We start from the raw sequence: 23,548 nt of genomic DNA, 5'->3' as shown, positions 1-23,548 counted from the left end.
ACTGATTTGATTTTTTGAGAATTAATTTATCCATGTTATAACTTCCCTGAAGTGAGTATACGTTATTATCAAAAATCCAAGTTTTGGAAAAAAACGTTAGCAAAGTTATGAAATCATGCCCTGAAATAGGAAAAGCCAGAAATCACCAAACCCATGTGTCCCATTGTGAATTTGCATTGCGAGCACTGTCTTTAATTACAGTTACTCACTGACTGGGACCATAATTTTGACTGAAACAGTAGCAGGAACATAAAGGGACCTAGTCTAGGGCAATTTTTGGTATCTGACTTATCTGATTTAATTCTGTGTGGATGTGAACACCATAATACTCTGTATGCATTGCTGGCTGATTCTAACAGCAAGTTTTGCTTGCTAGTGGCAATGGTTAGCCTTTGCAACTTTAACGGGTATGAATAAATTTCATGGGCATGGCAGAAAGCACCTCCTAGGAATAACTCTTCCAAATTTTGAAGTCCTGCTACAAACTGTGGAGACTTTAAATCTCTTTAAATAATAATGCTTCAAACAACATCTTCATGTTATTCCAAGAAAGACAGCAATACAAATCTAGACTAAAACATTACAATTATCAAAGAAAGAATATTAGAATTTGTTGAGTTCCCCAGAAACTGCTGCCAGGAGTCTAGGTGACTGATAGAAAAGTTCCCAGAAGAGCGATGAGCTTTTCTGAAATTCAGCACATCATTTAGATTTCACTTTCCAAATGCAATGACAAAAATGTATACCTTCATGAGGAAGAGTACTGCAGGAGCAGGACATCCTATTCTGTTTTTGAGGACTGTTAATTTCATCTGGGAGAAATGCCAAGTTCATTGAAAGGATTATTTTTTAAATTTCATGAACAATCTTTTTCCGTTTAGCAAGCAATCCACTGAAGTCACCTTTGCTACCGTATCAACTAGCCAGTTTCGCATCAACTAGCCAGGGATCGCATCAGCAATACTGGGAATCCCACCAGAATCAGTGGTGGGATTCAAGGATTCAGGGAATTCAAGGTAGGAATCAATTCAAAGAATGACAACACAACTGCAGAGGACACGCAGAAAGGCAGAGCGTAGCTGTCACACTGACTTATGCAAAAAAAAAAAAAAAAAGGATTCACCGACCTGGTAAATTGCCGGCTTTCCTCATGTACTTCCATTTCTGTACTTTTAAATTCATTCAGTTCTTTCCGTATTGCTGCCTAATAAACAATAATGATATACACAACCGTAAGGAATATGAATCTTTAGGAAAGTAAAGAGTTTGAGAGGAGCCTGAGTCTGCTTTTGCAGATCCCCCTGCAGTCACCCTCAGTGTAGGCCACAGTTCTCACACGTCTGATCATACACATTGAATGGCTTTTTTAATTAGTTATTTGAAGCAGTAATACATTAGAAAGAAACCCAGAGCATCAAACAATAATAAACAAAGAAATACAAAACTTACGGGACTGCGTGACACCCCCCCCCAACACACACTGAAATATGTCACTTGCTACAGATAAAATAGGGAAAGGGATTCTGTTACCTCGACAGTCACCTGTTCAGTATGCTTCTGCAAGGGGATTATCTCCATGCACAGCCCCAGAGGGGCCAGTGAGTCACACTTATTGCATGGTAATTGTACAAACAGCAGGATCCTTGTATCTCCCGACTGGAGACAGGAGTTCAGGAATGCAAGATGAATACCACTTTTCAAGTGGGAATTAGTCACTTCGTTTGATCAGTTTTATGTAAAATGGTATGAAATATTTGGACATTTCAAGCTTGTGTTTTCAGTCGGCAGATACTAAAGAACAGCAGAAATTCAGTGCACTTTATAAATGTCAGTTATTGTTGCTCATGTTAAAAGAGTGATGATCAATTCACTTCATCAGATACATGTAATTTCTGAAAAATTGTAATATAATAGAAGAGCTTTTGCTTTCTATGACATATGCCTCGCTACCTTCACAGTTAAATGAAATGTCAGTTTATTCTTTCTCACTCCCTTTCTTCTTTCATCATTTTAAATAAAAGCAGTATCATTTCATTAATCCTTAAAGAAATCTCATCTAGCGTGCATTCCTTTCAATGCACAATAGATATGCAGCATGATAAAATTACAGCATCACCAGACTGAGGTCTCATAAACCAGAAACTTCATTTTAAGCAGGGTATGGTTCTGTTTAGCTGCAACAGCATGCTTGCGCAAGGCTGCTGTAATAGCTAGAAAAGGGCTGTTTTTGAACAGTGTACCAGCAGCAAAAACATCAAAGCTCCAACTCCATAACATTGTTACATATGGTCTTCTGCTCCCATTAGAACTAGAAAAAAATATTTCCTCAGGGGAAAAAAAGATGATGGAGTTTCCAGGCAACTTGTGTCCTTTATCTTCTGAGACCAACAAGCATGGGGATCAGAACCAACCTGGGACACCTGATCATTACAAAACAATTTGAGATTAATAACTGCCATCCTTTAACTACATAGGCAACCCCTCTGCTTGATTCAGTGCACTTGGCACTGGTTTCTGGAAAGATCGACCTAGGTCAAAGGGTGAGTTACCGCGTGCCCTGACCTCCCTCTGACTACATGAAAACTAGAGAGTGCTCAGCACCTCCGAGAACTGAAACCCAGCAATAACAGTGGGAACGTTTTTAATGTCTCCATCTTAACTTGACGTGGCATTGTTCTTTGGTTGTCAAATGAACTGACATTAATACTAAAATATAAGTTGAAATAAAATCAATGCTTCATAGTCCTCAGCCAAAAGCCAATGGATTCTTGCACATACCACTTTTCATGCCAAGAACATATCATAAGTTTTCCATAAAATTTGGCTCAAAACCAGCAGTTAAAAGGTCAGCACTTTCTGATATAGAAATCCAACAGCTTTCTTTTTATGAAGTGGTGTATGAGGAAAATGGGAGAATATTTTATGGCGACTTGTCTTTGAGAAGAAAACGACAAAAGAACTTGTTTCACCCTCTGTAGGTAGGGAGATGAACTACTAATTTAACTGCAGTAAGTTTGGGGCAAACTTCCCAAGAAGGACTGCTACACATATACAGTTAACCCCAAGACTGATGGCTGTGGCCAAGGATCCTTAGAAAGAAGGAACAGCTCCTACCTTTTTCACTTGAATGAGTTGTAAAAGTAACTCTTAGTGATAACGACGTAGGCTTCTGTCTGCAAAAACCTTGTCTGAATTTCAAGGATTGCAGCCATCTTTCCTAACAGCATGCAGCTGGCTTCACAAAGCTTTAAAAATGCAAGAAATTCTAGCCTGAACTGCCATAATGGGGCTGGCAAATACACTCTTAATAGGCACATGAGTGGCTTCTCTTAGCTGCCGGCAATAAATGCACCATACCATGACAATCTCACTGCCTCCAGCAGATGTCATTCATGATGCCAACATCAAGAGAATGCAAATCAGAGGAAACTCTCCTGAAAATGAAAGATGTAAGAATTTTTTTATAATTTACATCTGTCCCTTGCCTTGTCTGCGGGAGTTAACCTGGCCCAAGGCTTGTCTGCACGGCGGTCATAATCTGGAGAGTCTGTTACCTCCACGTATTCATTAAATCGTAGGATTCTTCTTGCTTGAAGTTCAGCCACTGTAGGCCTCAGGCTGAGCTGTAAGTGGGAGGCAGAAAATAGTAAGTTTAATAAGACAAAATAAAATAAAATAAAAGCTGAGGAAATCATACAATCTCAAGAGAACTTTAATGGTATTTCTAAATAAGGTCACTTTCAGGTGTCTAAAAAAAGGCACCAACCTGGGAGTGCAGCACGGGAATAGAGAAGCAGCACAACCTAATTTCTTCATTTATAAAAATAGGCTTTGTCAGGCAGGTCACAAAGAATCTTGACGGTTATCTCTGGAATATTAATTGTGACTTTGCAACTGTCACACTATTTACCCCAGTAGACAATAAGATAATTTTTGTTAACGATTACACAGTCTGCTGTTTTCAACTATAATGCAGAAAATAATCAGCATTTGGAGGGGTATGTCTAACTGAAAAACAGATTTTGGGGGGGAATAACTAGGAGTTTATCTTAATCATTAGGATGCCCAGCTACATTGTTTGAGTCACTTCAAACAACATTCACTTTAATTAGCTAAGGACAATCACATTAAGCAAACAAAATATTGCCAATGTATTTTTGCAGAGAAGGGCAGACTAGGAAGACTTATGAAAACTTTATCCATCCTTTCCCAGAACTGCTCCCAAAAGTCAAAACAACATATCCACTGCTTTATTTATAAGGAGAATGAGAAATGTAATCCCATTGGGAGTAGGCAAGCCCACTGACTTGTGGATAGGAGAACGATGAAGGGATTTCTTAGGTCCACACTGCTTTTCTGTCCTCTCTGTTGCCGAAAAAATCTGGTGTTCTACAGAAGACTGGATCCACATGTGTGGCTGCCCCTGAACATATATGAGAGCAGTGGTCATGCTGGCAGAGGAAACTGGCCTGTCATGTCTTTCTCCTGCTCACACAGACAAATAGTAAGCATGGCCAGACTCCCCTATGTTTTTTCAAAGTATGTGAAACTGGACAGAATGGAGTTTCCCCCAAGAAGGATTTGGCTTGTACTGCCTTTGAAACATGACTGGTGGAGATTTGCAGTAATATATATACACTGAATTTTAGAATCTTATAAAAAATAATCCTGATGTTTTACTATGTACACAAATATACAATACAAAAAACACATCATCACCTTTCTACTGAGTTTACGTTTTATTTCTCTTTTGGCTTCCTGTTCCTCTTCTTCATTCTTCTCTGTTTTTAGAAGAGATAAAAAGGAATGAATGTTTAAGTATTAAAACTGCACACACTGTATTTCTCTTGGCTGAAAGCTTCAGGACTTAAAGTCATGGCTTATGTTTGCTCACATTTCTGGGCTATGCTGCATGTAATCCCCGCTTTTTGAATTTTGTGTGCTCTTATTTCTTTTCCCTGTCCTCATCTCCTCCAAATCTGTAGACATCTAGAGTCACCCCCACAGGTCAGGAAGACCTAGACCACTAACTAGACCAAATGCAATGTACAATTTCTGTGCCCTAAAAGGGTAAGTCAAATAATTACATGTGCATTTTCTGCAAGTATTTGGGCAAGCAAGTGCAACTTTTATAAATTTCTGTGCTAACCAAACTTGATTCCTTGAGTGCCAGTGAAAAATAAATTTACAAAGGCACACCCATACGGACTCAGCATTTTTTCAGATTGATGTATGCCTTGAAGAAAATTATTTGCCTTATCAGTCCACCTCTGATGCTCATGTGCAAGTTTAACTTTGTTGTGGCTGAAACATACCACCTAGAACTGTTTGTGAAATTCTGATCTGTTTTTCTTCAAGGTTGGGGGTTATGGATTCCAAGCCGTGGTTCAAGACCAACAATAAATTTATAGGAGTTCATTTGTCCATTGTGGGCATGGCCAAATTGTATAGAGGAAAAGGCAGTTTTAAATCCTGGTCTAATATGATTTGCCCCATCTGCTATGGCCAACCTGCTGTGTTAGTACACACAGCTTGGCCAAAAAGAGTATGAAGTTAGCTTGAACCTTGAACTCATGACTGTTAGACGCTATTTCTGTCTCCTCCATATTTACAGGAGTAATACTGAAGACAGATCAGCTCACAGTACTTGCAGATTTCCTTTGATGACCCACAGATGTTCATGTAAGGGGAATATGAGGGGAAGAGGGAAGAAGAACAATTGATAAAACAACACAGTATCAAACAGTAGAAAGTCACAGCAAGAAAAAGGCAACACCAGTGCAAGCACTGCTCTAAAAGATTTTAACACCAACTTCAAATTTCCATTGGCAAGATCCAAGCTTGCAGACTTGCTGCCAGGTTGGATCTATTGTTGATGCTGATGTTACTGAGATATTGAAATGTGAACGCAATTTATGGTCTATTAATAGCTTTTCTCTTAAAACCTAAAGAAAAAGATGGTCTGTTTCTACCAGAGGAACCATAAACTGAATAAAACAAAAAGAATGGAGAATTCATCTACTTAAAAAAAATTTTTACTAATATTTTTATCAATAAACAAGTTGTCCATACTTAAGCACTTACAACTTTAAGTGAGAACTCTTTACATAACATTTTTACTGAACCAAATCATAAGCTCTCTAGCTGTTTTAGGACAGTTACAATAATCTCTAGGAGACTGGCTTTTCTTTAAATATACTATCTTTGCAATCAATAAACATAATATTTGCAGTAATTTATACAATCTGTTCATTCAGGGTTCCATTCATATGGGATTTGTTTTACATAAAAAAATTCTGTCCCTTCATGAATAGGGTCTCTTAAATCCTAGCTCTTAGAAATTCTCCAGTAGCAGACACAACAGAAAAAAAATGTAACTGAATACACACATCCCTGTACTGGGTTTTCTTTAATTTTGCTTGTAAAATATATTCCTGACTACTCATATCTTGACATTTCTTTGCTATCTTTAGATCACTGCGTCTCCTAAGAAGCAGCAAGAAGAAGCTTGATGTAAGAAATAGTGGCCCATGCTGCTTAATTCGTATCTTAAGAAACACCTGTTAACAGCTTGGCCCACCTGAAATACTATTTCTCTAGTATTTTGGGAGGATAAAATAACTCAAAAAAGTTGATCTGGTTATTTAAGAAGGTTGAAGATTAGCTGCCTGTCCCAAGTGGTTAAGTTACACCACTGTGGGTTGTGAACCCAGCACTCCCATTATTGTGCTATGGGAAGGCTGGATTCAGGAAAAGAGGTAGAAATAGGAGATGCGCAAGAAAGTCATTTTAGTGACTAGGCAGGGGGTCTGGGCAGGCACAGCTGGAAGGAAGCTGGCAAAGAAGGCTGGAAGACAGTCTTGCAGAGGAAAGCTCCCACTGAAAGCAGCAGAAACCTCCTTCACTCCCAGGCAGACAAGGTGGGGATTAAACTCATGCGGAATAGACAGTCCTCTGCCAGAGAGGTCAGGGCAAAGGACATGGTTTATATATTGAAGGGTTTTTTTATTTTGAGAAATAAAACTCAAGAGCTAAAGAAAAGGGACTGAAATCTGGTGGCTGCTGCTAATATTGTGAATCTGATTTTGACAATATTCTAATGGCTGATATTTAGCAATATTCTAATTGCTAATATTCTTAATCTGAATGCAGCAGACTGGCCCCTGTCTTATGGCACTGACCACTGCCCCTTATACCTAGAACACCTATTTCAAATCTCCAAACTGCTGAGCAGAGTGTTGTTTTAAGCTGGGTGCTACAGAAACACTGCCCTGATACAAATTCTTCCCAATAATAATACCTATAAGGTATTTTTGGTCTTTTAAGGTAAAAGTTTTGAAAATTGCTGTAGTGATTTAAGAATATGTGTTCTGCTAAAAATAATGAGACTGGTGCTCCTCGTTCCTTTGGGTATTGCGGAAAATTCTACTCAGAGTGCCAAATTTTAGCTGCAGGTATCAACTGACTTGCCAAAACAGGAAAACATTAATGCACAGGAACACATTTCTGACTGCTTTCCACCTTAAAAGCAGATATAATCTGTATGATGTGGAGAAAGAAAATAAAAACACAGCATTCCCAGCTGCAAGTCCCCTCCTCAGATGTCCTACTGCTGCTGTACTGGCAAAGGACCAGCTGAGTGATCTCCCTTTGCTTACAGGAGTCCTAGAAGCTGCATGAGCACACAGGTCAAACCAGGATTTGGCTCCTAACTAAAAGAGTTTTATTTAGTATCACTTATCATGTCCTTGGAGTTAAAAAATCTGACAACCAAAGCAGAACAAATAGCTTTCCTGGCCTCTATACCTTTATTGCTGCTGCAAGTTTTGCCATATTAAATACAATCCTCTTCTACTTCTGTGGGACATTTGTTTCATAGCAGAAGGAGAGAAAGAGAAAAGGAAATTGCTCTGCCTTAGGACTATTCTGTTTTTTACCGGAAAGTACTCCAGGAGCGTAAAACTGAACTTTCCACTGCATCCCTGTGGGGATTAACTATGTTTAGACTTCTCTGTAGGCTTGCTAGGGAAAGAAAAAGAAAAGACAAACAAAGTGCTTGCCTCTTAGAATGCTATGAAATGCAAAAGGCAGTTTCTCTTTCCTCGTTTTACAAAGATAATCATTAATATTCCTTAACTAGCATCAAGAGCTAAACCATGTTTTCTACTAAGCTAGGATTGGCAAGCATGCAGGTAAACAGTCCAAGAAAGTTCACTGTCCTTTACAGATGCAGGAAAAAATACAACTACCTTAATCTGAAATTCCTGGAAGAGCAGAAAGTTTCTTTGTCATAATACAATACTATAAATACTATTAGCTCAAAGCAAGTACACAAGAAACCTATCTGTGTTGAAAAAAATGGGCCTTTATCTATTCATCTTCAAGCGACTCTTGAGTTATCATAACTTCTTTGTTTTAGTGTGGGAAGAACCAGAAGTCTGGATGCTTTTATCCCGAATTGCTTTTATAGAAATCAGCCTAGTGATTAGACTGAGTCACAGGATTTTCAGTAACTGGTGGTTTATCTGAAAATATTATCAAAACAAAATTCTTGCAACACATATTTCCTCACTTTAACTGGAAATACAACAGAAGAAAAAAACAGTGACTTTTTCTGAACCTCCTCAAAGATTTGGGCTGGACTTAATTCTGAAGTAAACATTTGGATCTTTGCCACTTAGTTTATCCTCAAAGTCTGATAAATATTACCAAAACACTGATTTCCCTTAGCTGTAGTTTACATATATGCAATAATATAATCCCTTCTCCCCATCCACTGCTTAAAAATAGAAGGAATGAAGCTTCATGAAACAAATCCAAACTTATTCACAAAAGTTGCCTGCAACAACACAGGCATTTAAAAGATGTAAACATTTTCAAATGATCCACAGGAAGGAAATGTAATAATTATGCTAAATATACAAATGCTTTAAGAGCTGAGAGAACCTGCACTGTCAAAGTGAGTTAGATCGTCACCAAAAACACTGGCTTTTTTGGTTTTGTTTTTTAAAGATCACTCTTAACTCAAAATATTCTGTATCTCAGTAATGAGCAAAAAGCAGTTTTGCATTTTACATGTTCTCATCAATTTTCTGCTATTTTTGTAATTTATAATAATTCTGCTTTACCACAATCATTTTTTATTCTTCCTTGCTCCTTTAAGACAGACTCACGGAAACAGCAGCTACAGACGACAACAACAGTGAAGAGGTACTGAGTGCAAAGTGCTGCCTAAAGCATAAAGTAAACAAGCTGAAATGGGATAAGAAATCTATTAACTACTTTCAAATTTTGAGCTACTTATTGCAAAGTAGGAAATGGCAAAGGTGATTTTAAATAGATTACGGGTATATTGCTAGATTAGCTATCTAGAGATTGCAACAGGAATGCCCAGCTGGTGTTCCCAGTTTGGTGGCTGTAGCCATGACCACCAAACATGTCTTGCAATTACTGCTGTCACATGGCCCAGCATGTGCTGTTTATCATAGAAAATACATGTGCGTTTCACATTTTATCTTTATTATAACGATGTGATACATAGGTTCAGAAATCATGCCCACAGAAAGTCTATTCAGATTATGTACTGGACAGCAGTCTCTTAAACCCTCTCCTGTGCAGCACAGTGCCTAAACTGTAACTTCCCCTTTTTGGCTAAAACGTGGCACTATTTGGCTTTTGAGAGCTCAGACAACAGCAACAGGATTTAATTAGCATGAATGGTTGCCTGAAAGCCAATAACTGTTATTTCTCCTTGATTTGCTAGCCTGAGCAGGTGATGCTGCCATCAGTCCATGGATTTTGCCAGGTAAACAACCCATTTCCTTCTCTTCCATCAGCATGCTGTGCACAAGGTGATGAACTCCATCTTTATTGAACAATTGCTGGAAATGACAACTTTATAGCTCTTTCAGCTACATTATTGTAAAAAGTTCTTATACCTTAAGAATAGATGCTTTTGGGGATTTGCTGCTATATGTGAAAGGATTCCAAGTGGATTTGCTTCCTTGAAAATACTTCTATCATTTATTTCTTATACTTCTAGCATCAGCTGCTAGCCACCCTTGCAGAAAGGACATAGGGCTAGAAGGACCTTGCCATGGCAGTTAGGTAACACACATATTACGAACACATTCATAAAGGAAGACAAAAAATGTCTGTTCTAAAGAGTTTGCCAGCTTAAGAACAAAAGCAGTGTAAATAAATTGGAGAGCAGGTATAGTGGGTATACATCCAATGTTCTTCATTCCTCTGCCCCAGGCTATTTGAATTACAGATTCAAATTTTTCATCAAGGACATTGAGGAAGGATTTCATTAGTAGCAAGATACTCAGAATATCCTGTGCAGGTTTCAGTATGGAAGAAGACAAACACATTTATGTGAAGAGGGGACATGAAGGTCAACTCGCTCAAGTAGTTAGCATATACCTATTCACTTTCCCCTGAACACTTCATCTTTCCTCTTTCTACTTCATCTTTCCTTATATTCCACCTCCTCCTGACACTCCCTCTTCCTCCTCGTAGCAATTAGGTGGAAGTTTAAACAGCCTACAACTACTTCTAAGGAGTATCTAATTCATTCCTGGTCTTTGGAACCAGCTTCAAGAAGTGGGATTGTGAGCAGCAAAATCTGGCATCTTAAATATCTGCAGTTCTCACAGCTGCCGTTACAAGTTAACATATAGGTTTAGTGTTGACATGTTATTTTCTAGAGCATCATTTCTGTCCCATTATGAAACTAACAGTCGAGTAACAATGATCTGGCTTCCATATGACTCCAACATATGTTGTGCTCACTTTCTAAGTAAATAATAGTTTACATTTGCATAAAATACTTACGCTTTAGGATATTTCTTTGTTCTAGCTCTTCAGTTGTAGGCCTCTGGCTAAGTCTCCTGTGAGAACAAAGTAGGCAACTGATTTAAAACCAGATCCAAATAAAACCTTATGATTTGTAATACAGCTTAAAAGGTGTTTCTCATGTGGCCATGCTATTCTTTTCCAACACAGGTATTCAGTTACACAGGTAATTTCCACACAGTTATGTGTGTGTACATGTAACTTCAGTACTGAGTGGGCATTTGTTTTCATATATGTATTATTGCTATTTGAACAAATAAGTGACTGGTACTTGCATAATATTACGGAAACAGTGCTAGCAAATTTTAACTCCCCACTTACAAATATAATTTTATGGAAGAGTTCATAAAACTTTTTTGTCCCCATGCATAATTACGTTAAGCTGTGCAATTATAAAATTATTCTCAGATATTTTGAATGTAAATCCTATTTATTTTGGGTCCATTTTTTAAAACAACCATAAGGTGCCTATTCCTCACCGACTGCTACGCACATTAAATTTGGGGAGTTTTAATCAAAACTTAATTTTTTTCAGTTACATATATGCAAAAACTACCATTTCAGAAAACATCTGAGGCATTCTTTTTCTTGTTTATACAGTGGAGAACATGGTTGGTTTTGTCTTTATGTTTACTAAGCAAGTTCATTTGGGGCTGAAAAGGAGCAAGAGGAATTACAACAGTAAAATTAATTTTGCACCTGTCTTAAAGTTGAGAGTCCCAAAAGGCAGCCTCTCCATCCAGCACAACTTCACACAATTCACTACGGAGTATCTTTGACCTCATGAAACCCATCAGAGTCAAGCCATGCTCTGAGAACCCTTGGCATGTCTGCGACCCTCAGAGACAAAGGGGAAGATGCGGGTGGCATGGGTGGCAGCAGAGGAACCGGGTGGCAGGCCATGAAATGGGACTAGGGAGCTGAGCTTTGAAGAGTGGGCTTTCTGGTGTGGAAAGCAGGTGAGGAAAACACAGCTCTGGAGAGAGTGGTTTTCAGTTACACTATGGGGGAGTTCTGGCAAAGAACTGCTTTAACACTGGACTTTTTCTTAACAGCCCAAACACTAGATCAAATTATGTACAAAGCTACCATTGTGTAGCTGTGATTTTCAGATTTTGAAGAAAAGACAGGCAGGTTTAAAACAAGTGGTCAATCCCACATTGTAGGAAGTTCCAAAATTAAGACCTGATCCAACACTTACTGAACAGTGGGAAAGATTTCCATTGGTTTCAGTAGGTTTTGAATCAGATCTTTATGCTGCCAGGTGCTGACTACAACATTATGAGTTTAAAAAAATATATGCATTAAACTTGGTTGTGATTTCAGACATGAACAAAACTCGGAAACTGTAACTTCCACAAACTCAGTGAGGGAGTCCTGAAATTGGTCCACGTATATTATTACCCGTCATCAAAATAATACTATGTGGTAAATGTGGCAGCCTTCTTGCAGAGCCAGCAACGCTACACAAGACAGTTTAAGACAGGAATCAAAGAGCAGTTTGTTCAGTCTAAGCCACAGAGAGAAGACAGATAAGCAGGATGTGATTACCAGAGCTGGAATTTGGTCAGGAAATCAGTGGTAACAACCATGCTGCTTTAATAGTAGAAGAAAAATGACCCTTGGATTCTACACAATAGATGCATCACTCTTACCATTAAGGAATTAAATACAACTATTTAGCTAGCTATCCAATTCACAGAGTAATTCAGTTCATGTTCTAAGTGCTGATACAGGGCTTCTGTACTTCTCTACTGTAGTAATACTGACTGGACTACCAAATATTTGGAAATCCCTAAGAAACACAGGACATCCTCCAAATCTGTCTGGAAAATATTTCTGGGCACAAAAGAAAAGGACAGGTCTGAGAAAATCCAGACATACTGTAGTCTATTCTCAGAGAACTATGAAAATCCAAATTAACATTCGTGAAGAATTTTTTAACAAAACTTGGAAAACGCAAGTCAAACTAGCTGATTTTCATGAAATGTTCTCCAGTCCAGAGAGAGTAACACATTTCCTATAACACTTAAGAGTATGGCATGGCTCAGAGGTGAGCACACTAAACACAGGTCTACAAAGCCAGTCTCTGTTAGTTTCTTTTGCTGGAACCAGTATACGAATAATTAAACATTCGGAGAGCAGGAAGAGGATGGGGAGAGACAGAAGGAAAGAAGACACAAAGATAGACTCTATATGCCAGGAACCACAGCTCTCATCTGAGATGGGGATATACAAGTTCAAGACCCAACGAACAAGTTCTGAGGAAAAGCTTGAACCACAGTATTGGTTGTTCTGGATTAAGTCCTATTCCCTTCCTCTTTTTTTTAACATTTCAAAAGCTCTCAGTTTTATTCCATGAAGAACAAAAACTTTGTGAGAAATAAAAATGTTGTTCTCCAGCCAGTTCTACCATGAAGATCCTGCAGCATGTAATCAGGTTGAACTTAAAATGCAAACCCAATGTTCTTGAGTCTCTTCCCCCACCTCCACTCAGTAAAACCACGTTTACACTGCAACTGATACCTCACTAGTTTTGTTCCAATCTGATGTCTGATTTCCTGCCTCTCCTCTTCAGATGTACACTGCAAGATGTTTTTGTCTTCCAATTCTTTCTTAGATGGTCTGTTGCCAAGTTTGATAGCAAGAGTATCCCTGCGACGAATTTTACTTGCCAAAGAGCCTGAGAGAAGAAGGAGGAGGGTACATTTAGTTCATTCATGCTTAGGTTACAGACACAAATTCTGAGTAAGGACTTTAATACATCCCCAAAGCAGCCTTGTTCCCACATGCAGGAGAGGAATTTTAATTAACATCAGAAGAAAAATAGTTTCAACTCGGTTCACAAAAAAAAGCTGAAGGACTTACATGAAAAAGCTAGCAAACAAAATGACAGAGTAGTTTTAAAAGCATCACTTGTTATCTAGGATGTGATAGGATAAAAATGACAAATCTGCACTTAAGTGTCTTTGAAATCTGATACATTACAGGTTGATTTATTGGCTTATTTTATATCATCAGCAAACTGCTGCTCTTTTTCTTAAGCCTTATATGGTTTATTCTCATTCTCTCATCCTTTTCTTAATTCTTCTCTTTTCATTTTTTTCAAGTTAACACCTCTTAGTTCTTGTGTACTGCTTTTCATCTTTAACATTGACTAATTCATAAATTAAAAGATACCTTTTAGAAAGTGCTCTTAGTGCTTGTAAAGTATTCTAAGCATGAACCCCCAGGCACTGAAGCAACCTGTTTATCCACAAAACAGATATAGTAGAGACAACAGCCATTCAATATTCCCAGCATTAGCTTCAGCCAGCTGTGGAAACAAGTATGTTTTTCAAGGCTTTTAGTCCTTCCCTTGTCTCTTGATATTCTGACTGAGGGTACTGCATACGCTCTACATTGGCGGGCTTTTTAGCATGTAAGACAGTTTGGTAAGACCAGAGGCTCCCAACTCACTACTCATAAGATGCTGTGCTGCCATCTGAATACATTAATTTTCAGTTCATATTCAAACCAAAGGCAGAACTGCAGAATACTTCAGTCTCTTGAGCTATGTGGCTCTTCTTCTTCAGCCAAACCAGTGGCTAAATAAACGAAATGTTCGTTCTCCCTCATCCCCTTTCTGTACACAGAAATCAGACACAGCACTTCTGCATTCAAGCCTTCTTAACTAAGCACAGTAAACCACTTCCTCCTGAATAGCTGTGGGCAAGGCTGTCAAGCCATGGTTCAACTCTCCTTTTACTCTGGCATAAGGCCGCATTGCAGGTGGTAACGGTAGTGTTGCCCTTCTCTCTGCCCCCAGCATCTTGTTGCTGCCACCTTCTCTGCTCCAGTGTTAGTTGGTGCAACCATTGGGGAGCTGGATCAGAGAACTGATTCAGTTGAAAACCAGCTCAACAGCCAGCATCAAAAAGCAAGCGTGAGTGCTGGCCTAAGAGAAGAATGAATAACTGGGAGCAGGAATTAGGCAGGACAACCCCTTCCAGCAGCAGCAAGGATGTCTGCCAAATTAGGGTGGGGATATAGCCATGAACCCAGCTCAAATTTCTAAACTATAAACTTAGATGCAATCCACTATGATTTGCTCTTTCTGCAAAGAGGCTACAATGCTTAAAGCATTCTGATCAAAGAGGAACAAATCACTTTCAGATAGGGAAGTTGGCTGCTGACTGATGGGTTTCCTGTGTCATCCACCACAACCTGTGCTCACACTGTTACACCCTTGCACCTTGCCCTGGGACTCCTGCAGGGGCTCCCAGAAGCTGCTGGGATCAGCGTCCAGTGAGAGGTAGTCCTCCCAGAGGAGTGTGCTCCTCTGTAACCTGCAGCCTGGATGGTGGCTACCTGACACTGAGCCACCTGGATGCTCTGGGCTCAGCCATTCCAACTGACAGCAGAGAGATGCTGTGAAACAACTTCCTCATTCACCTCACTCCCACAAGAAACTGGGTGATGTCTAGTGCAATTCAGTTCAAATTCACACTGGTTAGTGTAAAATCAGAGGTGCTTTAAGGGTAGAGGTTCATGACATGGATGAGCCAAATTAATGGCTCACTGATGCCCAAATGTGGAGCCCTTGTTCCATCCCCTTCTTTTTTCCTGAACCTGCTCCTTGGACATCTACTCCCATCGATGCAATCCTTGATCTGCTCCCACCATTGCTTTGGCCCCAGTATGTTTCTAATCACAATTGTCTAGGAAGGGAGAAGCAGGACACTCATTTCTCAGTCATGGTAAAATATTAATTCATCTAAAGTTATCTTACGCGATCACACCCTTGTCTCTTTACTCTGCACTAATATGGGCCAGGCATGCTCACATACTGCAATGTGCAAAAGGTAGCTTGCAATTGCACCTCAGAAGACCCTGCAGTAAACCCAAATCCCAGGACGCGGTCACCTGCAGAGTGATGTGCTTACTAGCAGTCCCATCCCAAAGTCTTTGCTCCCCTGCAGGCTACAACTTCAGAACAGCTGCAGAAAAACTGGCTGGGTGTAAGTGTCTTTGAACTACACACAACTAGAGAGCTCCAGTGATCAATCTGGATGCAATCACAGCAGCTTAGTAGGACTTGTGACCTAGCCCAGCTCAAACATGTATATTAGATACACTCTAAGGCAGCCACTCCTTCCCAGTACACTCTTCTTGTCAGAGGCTTACTTTCAGCACTTCCATTATCATCATCATCGTCATCATCATCATCTGTGTAGAGTATGGGCCCATCGGAGTCCGAGTCGCTGCTGTGGCTCTCTCTGCCACTTTCACTCTCAGGAGTGGCTGCAGCTTCAGAAGCTTCCTCCCCTGGTTCAGTATGTGTTTGGTTAGGTGCCTCCTCCTCTTCGTCTTCTCTGGTAGCCAAACTGTTAATTTGTAAGCAAACATGATGTCACATTAATGGAAGCAGCATGGAACACAAAAGGGAGACAAACTGTATAAGCAAGTATGAAAATAAAAGCCCTGTTATTCAAACTGACTTCTCTCTCTCTCTCAAAACATATATATAAAAAATAACACACATATGTATAGCATATATAATGTATGTGTATGTGTGCATATATATGTATGTATATATGTTAGGAAAAAAGATGCAAACAGTCTGAAATGATGAGCTGCAAAACTTATGTAAAGAAATCAGTGTTTTTATTTATTTCCTGAGGGATGGGACCAACAGTACATAGCAGCCAGTAAGAACAGAAGAGCAGCTAATAAAGTTGGTGGTGAGAGGACTGACCCTCAGAGTGGAAGGGAGTATAAAGCTCCCTATACTGTAAGCATGACTCTATTTGTTGCAAACACAATTTTATTGCTGTTGAGTCCAAAATGTTCATTTCCATCACTGTTGAACAAGGAAATCATCACCAGAGTGCTGTCTTGGGAAAATCCTTTATATAAATGAAGAGTAGAGCAAGGGGAAAAGAAGCCAGCACAGGGATGTAATACTGGCACACACACGTACCAGCAAAAGTTTCTCTATTCAAGGGAAGTTCTCTAGGTCACTGGCATGTAGACTAAACCTGCTTGGGTTGTTATGAAAGATATTGGTTCCTGTGGCAAGGAAAAGACAGATTAAGAAGCCAGTTGCTTTTTTTGCTGCCAACTATTTTGTTTAAAAAAATGTAATTATGACCTTGCTCTTAACTTGATTTTATGGCATGTCAGACTTAGACAAGTTATTAGGCAGTAACAAACCAAACATCTACTAACCAAAGCCTGGAAATGTCATTTTAAAGGTTGCAAGTAAATCCAACTAGATTTACTTTACTCTACAACTGAGAGCTTTAGTAGAGAGAATTTTAATGATCTCCACAAAAAAAGTAAAACCCTTGCAATTCAGCCTCAATTCTTGTTTGCCTTTATAAGAGAGAAAAAAAAGTGTTACCTGCTACCTAGCTGAGCTATTGACTACAGTGGTCGTATTAAGCCAGGCAACAATGTAGGAGGTAGGTTATGACAAATGACATTCTGGAGAAACATTAGAAATTACAGATGAATAGCACAAAGATGCTGTCAAGGAAAAAACTATCCTGGGATGCAACACTGCCCTGGACCACTATGAAATGCACTCAGATTTTCTTCTTGGGGCCAGCCAGCAAAAGAAATAACAGATCCCCATGTGACTTTAGCACCCCTTAAGCCAAGGTAATGCTAGAAATCTGGCTTCCTTAGCAGTGAGCCATACTACTTATCAGTAACAGCAATAGAGCCTTACCTTTCCATGTCTTCTCCCCCAGCATCTGGACTGTTGTCTAGGGCTGTACTGCTCAGGTTCTCATCTGTGCCATATTCAGTCTGGAGAAGAGGTTTATAATCTGATCCAGCAATGGATGGCCCTGCTCCGCAGCTGTCTAATGCAGCTTGTGCATCTGAGACACTGGACTGACCGGCTGCAGCAGGAAAAGGAGGTGGAGGCGGAGGCGGTGGAGGGGCAGCAGTGGGAGGAGGGGGGACAACTAGCTTGCTCTGCTGGTCTGCATCCTCAGTTTCAGAAATCACTATGGAAGGTTGCTCAGGCTCAGATTTTTCCACCTTCATTTCCAACCTGTTGGCTGTGGCACCTGAGGGGGAAGAAGCCGCCCCATCTGGTGCTGTTCGTGGGGCTGACTGTTTCCCAGGTTTTTTCTTGCCCCTGGGAGTCCCCGATGTGCCTGATTTGCTGGAAGTCTCCTTAGAGGCTTTGGGATGAGATGATGTGGACAAAGGAGATGGTGATGAAGAGGACTTGGAGACTGGTGTTTTTTTTGCATGAGAAGAACTAGCTAAAATATGAAATGAAAAAGCATTTTACAATCTGGCAACTATACCATTTTTTTGCACCATTCCTGCATAAACTGATTTGCGTGCTGATATTTAAATATATGAAGAAATTACACTTGGTACTTTTATAATCCTTCATCATACACTTGATAAGTAAATATTACAGTTCATATTTCAGCTTTAGAGGTGGGAAAATTGAAATGATGAATACTTGCCCAGGAACAGTGGAGGGGATCAACCTCAGAAACTGGTTCAAAGTTTGATTCTAGCACTCTAGCACCCTTACAACTTGTCTGGACATGAACTAAAAAATGCAGTTCTTTCAGAAGTGTTTACTGCCTGGGTTAAATAATTTGCTAATAGACAGAGTAAACTGTCTGCCTCCCTAACTGAGCTAAGCTCCTAGAAGCATGAGTTTTCCTGACTTTCTATGAGACTCAGGGCAAGTATGAGGGCTTCCTGAGAAGGAAATCAGAGACCCCCAAATTAGGTTTCTACTCCATAGAAAATCCTATCTTTCTACACTGACAGTGCAGAAAGTGACTGAGGAGGAGAGAGGTGTAGGAATGTATTAAATTAGCGCTGAAGCCAACACTCTCTCAACTGTGAAACTGTGGTTTCAGATTACTTGGAATTTGGATCTAGCTTTGAAACTGAATCTTGAATGCAGGTGGGTGGAATTGGCTCAGGTGACCTCCAGCGGTCCCTTCCAAACTGTATCATTCTATGATTAAGGATCTTGCATTGCTTAAATTCTTATCATCCCTGTGGATGGGAGTCTGTTTTTATAAGCATTAAGGCAGAGTGCTGGGTTCCTCCATACAAGAAAGACAGGGACTTAGTGGAGCAAATCCAGCAAAGAGCTATAAAGACTGGAGCATCTCTCATATGAGGATAGGATGAGAGAGGCTGGAGAAGAGAAGGCTCGGGGGATCCTATCAATGTTCAGAAATATCTGATCAGATGGTATAAAGAAGACAGAGCCAGACTCTTCTCAGTGTGCCCAGTGACAGGACAAGAGGCAATGGGCACAAACTGGAACACAAGAAATTCAATCTGACCATAACAAAACACTTCTCCACTGTGAGGATGGTTGAACATGCTGCCCAGAGAGGTTGTGGTGTCTCCATCCTTGGAGATACTCAAAATCCGACTGGACACAGTCCTGAGCAACCTGCTCTAGCTGACTCTGCTTGAGCAGGGGGTTGGACCAGACGATCTGCAGATGTTCCTTCCAACCTCAACTATTCTGTGATTCTGTGATTTTGCAATGTTCTTGCAAGTCCAGTTGAGCATTCAATTCAATGGAAACAGAACCCACTGACCTTGCTCTGCACAAACGAAGTCTATAATGCGGAAGTTACTGAAGACTTCCCATATGAACTGGAGCTGTTTATCTTACCAGTGACAAACTCAGGTAGCCTTGAAAATGTAGTGACACGAGATTCTGACAGTAGCTGTACAGGCTCACCAGTAACACTACTTTTTACTGCTGTGATATTTACCATACTAAAGCATATATGGTTGCACCTTTACTACAATCACTGCCCAATTTGACAAGAGATTTTAACGAGCCTGGTATGCCCATGTGCATTCCAGGCACACTTCTGATTGCTGTGATAATGTACCCATGATCTGAACTGGGAGCTCAGACCTCTGACATTCACTTAAAAAAGCAATACAAACAACAACTATCTTGCAGTTCAGTTCTTTTCATCAAAAGACATCCAACTCAAACACTTCTACTGTAGTAAAAATGCATTAACCTCAAGAGAACAAATGAAGCCATTAAACAGTTACACAGCAGCCTTGCGGCTAAGGTTTCTGAGTAAAACAGAAAGCTGTAACAGAAAACTGCTGAAAGGCCTATTTTACTTATAAGCATTTAAATAAAAAAAAACCCCAGCAGATTAGGATAGAACCAAAATACAGATACTGGCCATAATAAGCTCATGATATAAAAATAGATTCCAGAGTTAGACTGTTCTCAATCTCAAAGATGGAAAATAATAGAAAAGACACATTATGCTATTCTCTTCTGCAGCAGAATGTTACAATTTATAAATATTTAGAGTGCTGCATGGCTTTCAGTACATCTGGAAAAATCTGTAGATACTCATGACTTCAGGCAAATCACTGTCCCTCTTTGCGCTATGAGGTAACTGTAAAGGGCATAAGACAGAATCTACTGATACTGCACTAATCTTACCAATCAACTACAAATCACTGACTAACTTACCAGCAAATCATGAAGAAACAAATGTTATAGACAGCCGTCCACAATTGCAGTGGAAATAAATGGTGGCTCCAAGCTGCACATTATTCAGCAGAAACCTTACTGAGTAGGAGAATGGTACTAACAAAGGGCTCTGGTTCTGATCCAGCAACGCACTTAAACACAGGCTCAGAGTCAACGAAACCAGTTACATACTTCGACTTAAGAACTCCAGCATAATACGAATATACAGCCATACTATAATTATCACTGGGAAAATGTTGAAAAATGTTTCCATTGAAAAAAAGCCTTGCATTAGTCTCAGAGCCTTTTTGGACTTGCAATCAGATGCAGAAACCTGAAATTCTCCTAGAGAAAATTTCCTCCCACTTTCCCTTAGGTCAAAAGAGCTATTGTTATTGTTGCTTTTGGCTGGGCTGGCTGACAATTTTCTGTCATATCTCTCAGTAGAAAATTAGCATTTTGATTAAATTAAAATTTTTGTGATGATTATTTGTCTTGTGGAAAAGATCCATGTTTCTGTTTGAGCCTCTCTCCTCCCAAATCTACTGTTTCAATTTGGAAATAGCCTGCTGTGATGCCTCATGAGAGCTATGGTTCAGTTACTCACATTCCTATTCTCCTTCATGGGATGGGAGCACTGGCTGCATCATGTCTTCACTTTCATGGGGATCTAATAAACCTCCTGTACTAACTACTGCTTCCCAAGCAGCTCTATTTACTAAGTATAGCCCTATTTCAAATGAATACAATGTACTTAATGTTGAAAGAAACTACTATTGGAATATGTACTATTTTAGACAAGCGATACATTGATATTGATATATATATATATTTTATACCCACATGGTTTCAAGCATTCCATAAAATTTGAGAAAGGCTAGTAAAAGGCAAATCCGGAATTTGCATGTATTTTAATTAAACAACTCATATACCTAAGAATTTGTTTCCAACAACAGGCCTAAACATCTTCTTTATCTGAATGGGTTATTTCTAAAAGGTTTACTGTCACACAGTTTCCTCACCTTGGAATAACTGAGTTTTCCATCCAAATCTGAAATACAGGCAGCAGATTCTGGGTTTTCAAAATGTTTATTCTTGTGGTCTGCTGATGTAGTAATGATGTAATACCAAGTTAATGGATATTTTATGGTAAAGTTATTATTTTAACTTTAGCAGTCCTCTAATATTTTTAAACAGTCCTCCTCTGTGTGCTTCAGATACAAAACTTGCCAAAATGCACAAGCTATGAAAAAGTATACTTAGAAAGAAAACTGGAGGGACTGAGGACTTTGAAAAACTGAAAGAGGATTGAAAACATAAGGTCTGTACAAGCTGGCCAAGGCATATACACAGTCCATTCATCATAATACCACTTGTGTTTAAATTGTATTTGGCTGTTCTCATTTTGGTCATCTTCTATATTATAACCATTCAAACGTGAGGAAATCAGTACCTTGAAGACAGCTACCTATAAGCTCTTTAATTTAGCATCATTGCTAAATTTTGATTAACAAGTGTAGTGATATTTGCTATGTATCTGATGATGTGCATTTTCCATTTCCAGTACATATTTAGAATCATAGAAAGCCATGGCCATTTCTAATGAGTTTTAATTTGTTCTTGCAACTAAAACAAAATGCATTCACGATTATATCCTTCACCTCTTCAAGATCTTGTAATTTTGTCAAATTTAGTGAAAGAGTAGATGTTTCCAGCAGAAACTTACTGCAATACCATTTCCCAAAATAGTTTTACCTTGGGGCAACCCAGACATTTGATTTCAGAAGTCACCTTCTTTTCCCTGCTGATTCTTTCACAGTTCTCTGGGTCATTTTACTGCCAACATTCACACTTTAACTGGGAATACAATATAGCCTCTAATGTGCTTGGTCTTGTGTGTATGTTTTTTTAGATAGCAAAGTGATCTGTCCATTATTTAGGGTGTTTGCAGACAAAAGAACCAGAGCTCAGAGGAGAGCAAATTAAAACACGTCAGCTGCATGCTCTTTTGTACACTGGTATTTACAAAAGCTAAAGTTATCAAAAGACCAAGCCAAGCACCCCCATGCACATGCACCGACCGTAACGGGCACTGCCTGTGCAGTACTCACCAGCTTCTCGATTTGCACTGTGACTTGTTGGCTTGGGAGGTGGGAGAGGAGGCTGCTTAGCAGGAGCCTTTCCCTTTTTTTTAGCATGAGGTGCTTCATTACTCTTATGGCTGGTGGTGGTGGAAGCAGCAATAGCATTTTTTGGTGGTAGCAGAGCTTTTTTAGTTTTAGGCTTAGGCCTGGGTAGTGGTGGAGCATGGGATGCCGGTATTTCTGGGCAGTGATCAGTGGTGCTCTCTACGGATAAGAAAGTGAACAGAAGCCAACTGACACAGCCATATGCCACATACATTTAACAGCAAGCTTGACAACAGTGGCAACTTTTTGTTGCTTGAGCTCTTGGGAATCAGGAGAGACCTCCTCATCTTCTGCCTCATACTGAAGTATTCCTTCACAAAAATATTACAGTCTGTCTTAATTCAAGTCCTTCTCCTGAAAGATGATGCAGTTTTGCCCTGTGTTTCTCTCAGTCTCACCTCTTCTAGCATTCTAAACATCATCCTTAACTTTCAGTAGCAACAACTAGAGTGCCAGCTGCAAACTGAGTGACATTTACTTCTCTAACAAATTCCCTTGGGTTCTTTCCAATCCTCTAAGATCAACAGGATATAAAACTCAGATTCATGTGAATTCGAATGTGTACAGGGCATTCTCTCAGACAGAGGTTCAAACATGACTATGTAGCTGGAATTTTCCCCTAAAGCAACCCATTCTCCTAAGCTGCAGTCTGCTGGCTCATAGAAACAGTAACTTTATTTTGGGTATCTTCCCCAGGGTATTTCTACTCTCCAGAAAGAGATGAAGTTAAATTAGACAGAACACCATTTGCCATGGGAATGCTCTTCCCTCCTGCAAGCTCTTTGGGTTCTGTTGCAAGACTGCAGTTTCAAGAAGCAATAATTCCTTAGTCAATGGAGATTTTTACTGTGTCTGCATCAGCAGACTGTTATGCAGTGCAACAGCAGTAGCTCTGTAGAGTGAAACAGGTAGCACAGAGGACTCAACATCAACACTGCACATTTCAGGAGATTTTACTCTGGACAAGTTCCAGACTAGGCTTGTAGACTGCATGCCCATTAGT

The 23,548-nt window shown here is 39.6% G+C and overlaps 1 protein-coding gene across 6 annotated transcripts in view; it reads right to left on the bottom strand.

Annotated features, from left to right (window-relative positions):
* Positions 1–23,548, bottom strand: part of PHACTR2 (phosphatase and actin regulator 2) — a 150,725-nt gene that overhangs the window by 8,170 nt on the left and 119,007 nt on the right. For 5 of the 6 annotated variants that reach the window (XM_064509076.1, XM_064509078.1, XM_026121226.2 and 2 more), the window contains 8 exons: positions 22,468–22,704; positions 17,573–18,119; positions 16,024–16,223; positions 13,384–13,540; positions 10,837–10,892; positions 4,720–4,781; positions 3,486–3,623; positions 1,128–1,204 (listed from right to left, as the gene is read on the bottom strand). In XM_064509076.1, the coding sequence (XP_064365146.1) occupies positions 1,128–1,204; positions 3,486–3,623; positions 4,720–4,781; positions 10,837–10,892; positions 13,384–13,540; positions 16,024–16,223; positions 17,573–18,119; positions 22,468–22,704 (1,474 nt within the window). The remainder of the gene's footprint in view (positions 1–1,127; positions 1,205–3,485; positions 3,624–4,719; positions 4,782–10,836; positions 10,893–13,383; positions 13,541–16,023; positions 16,224–17,572; positions 18,120–22,467; positions 22,705–23,548) is intronic. The other variant, XM_064509077.1, reaches the window with a different exon arrangement.

The sequence above is a fragment of the Dromaius novaehollandiae genome, chromosome 3 (assembly GCF_036370855.1).
Source record: "Dromaius novaehollandiae isolate bDroNov1 chromosome 3, bDroNov1.hap1, whole genome shotgun sequence".
In the NCBI taxonomy this organism is placed as follows: Eukaryota; Metazoa; Chordata; class Aves; order Casuariiformes; family Dromaiidae; genus Dromaius; species Dromaius novaehollandiae.
The sequence above is the reverse complement of the archived record's forward strand: the minus strand, read 5'-3'. Positions and strand labels throughout refer to the sequence as shown.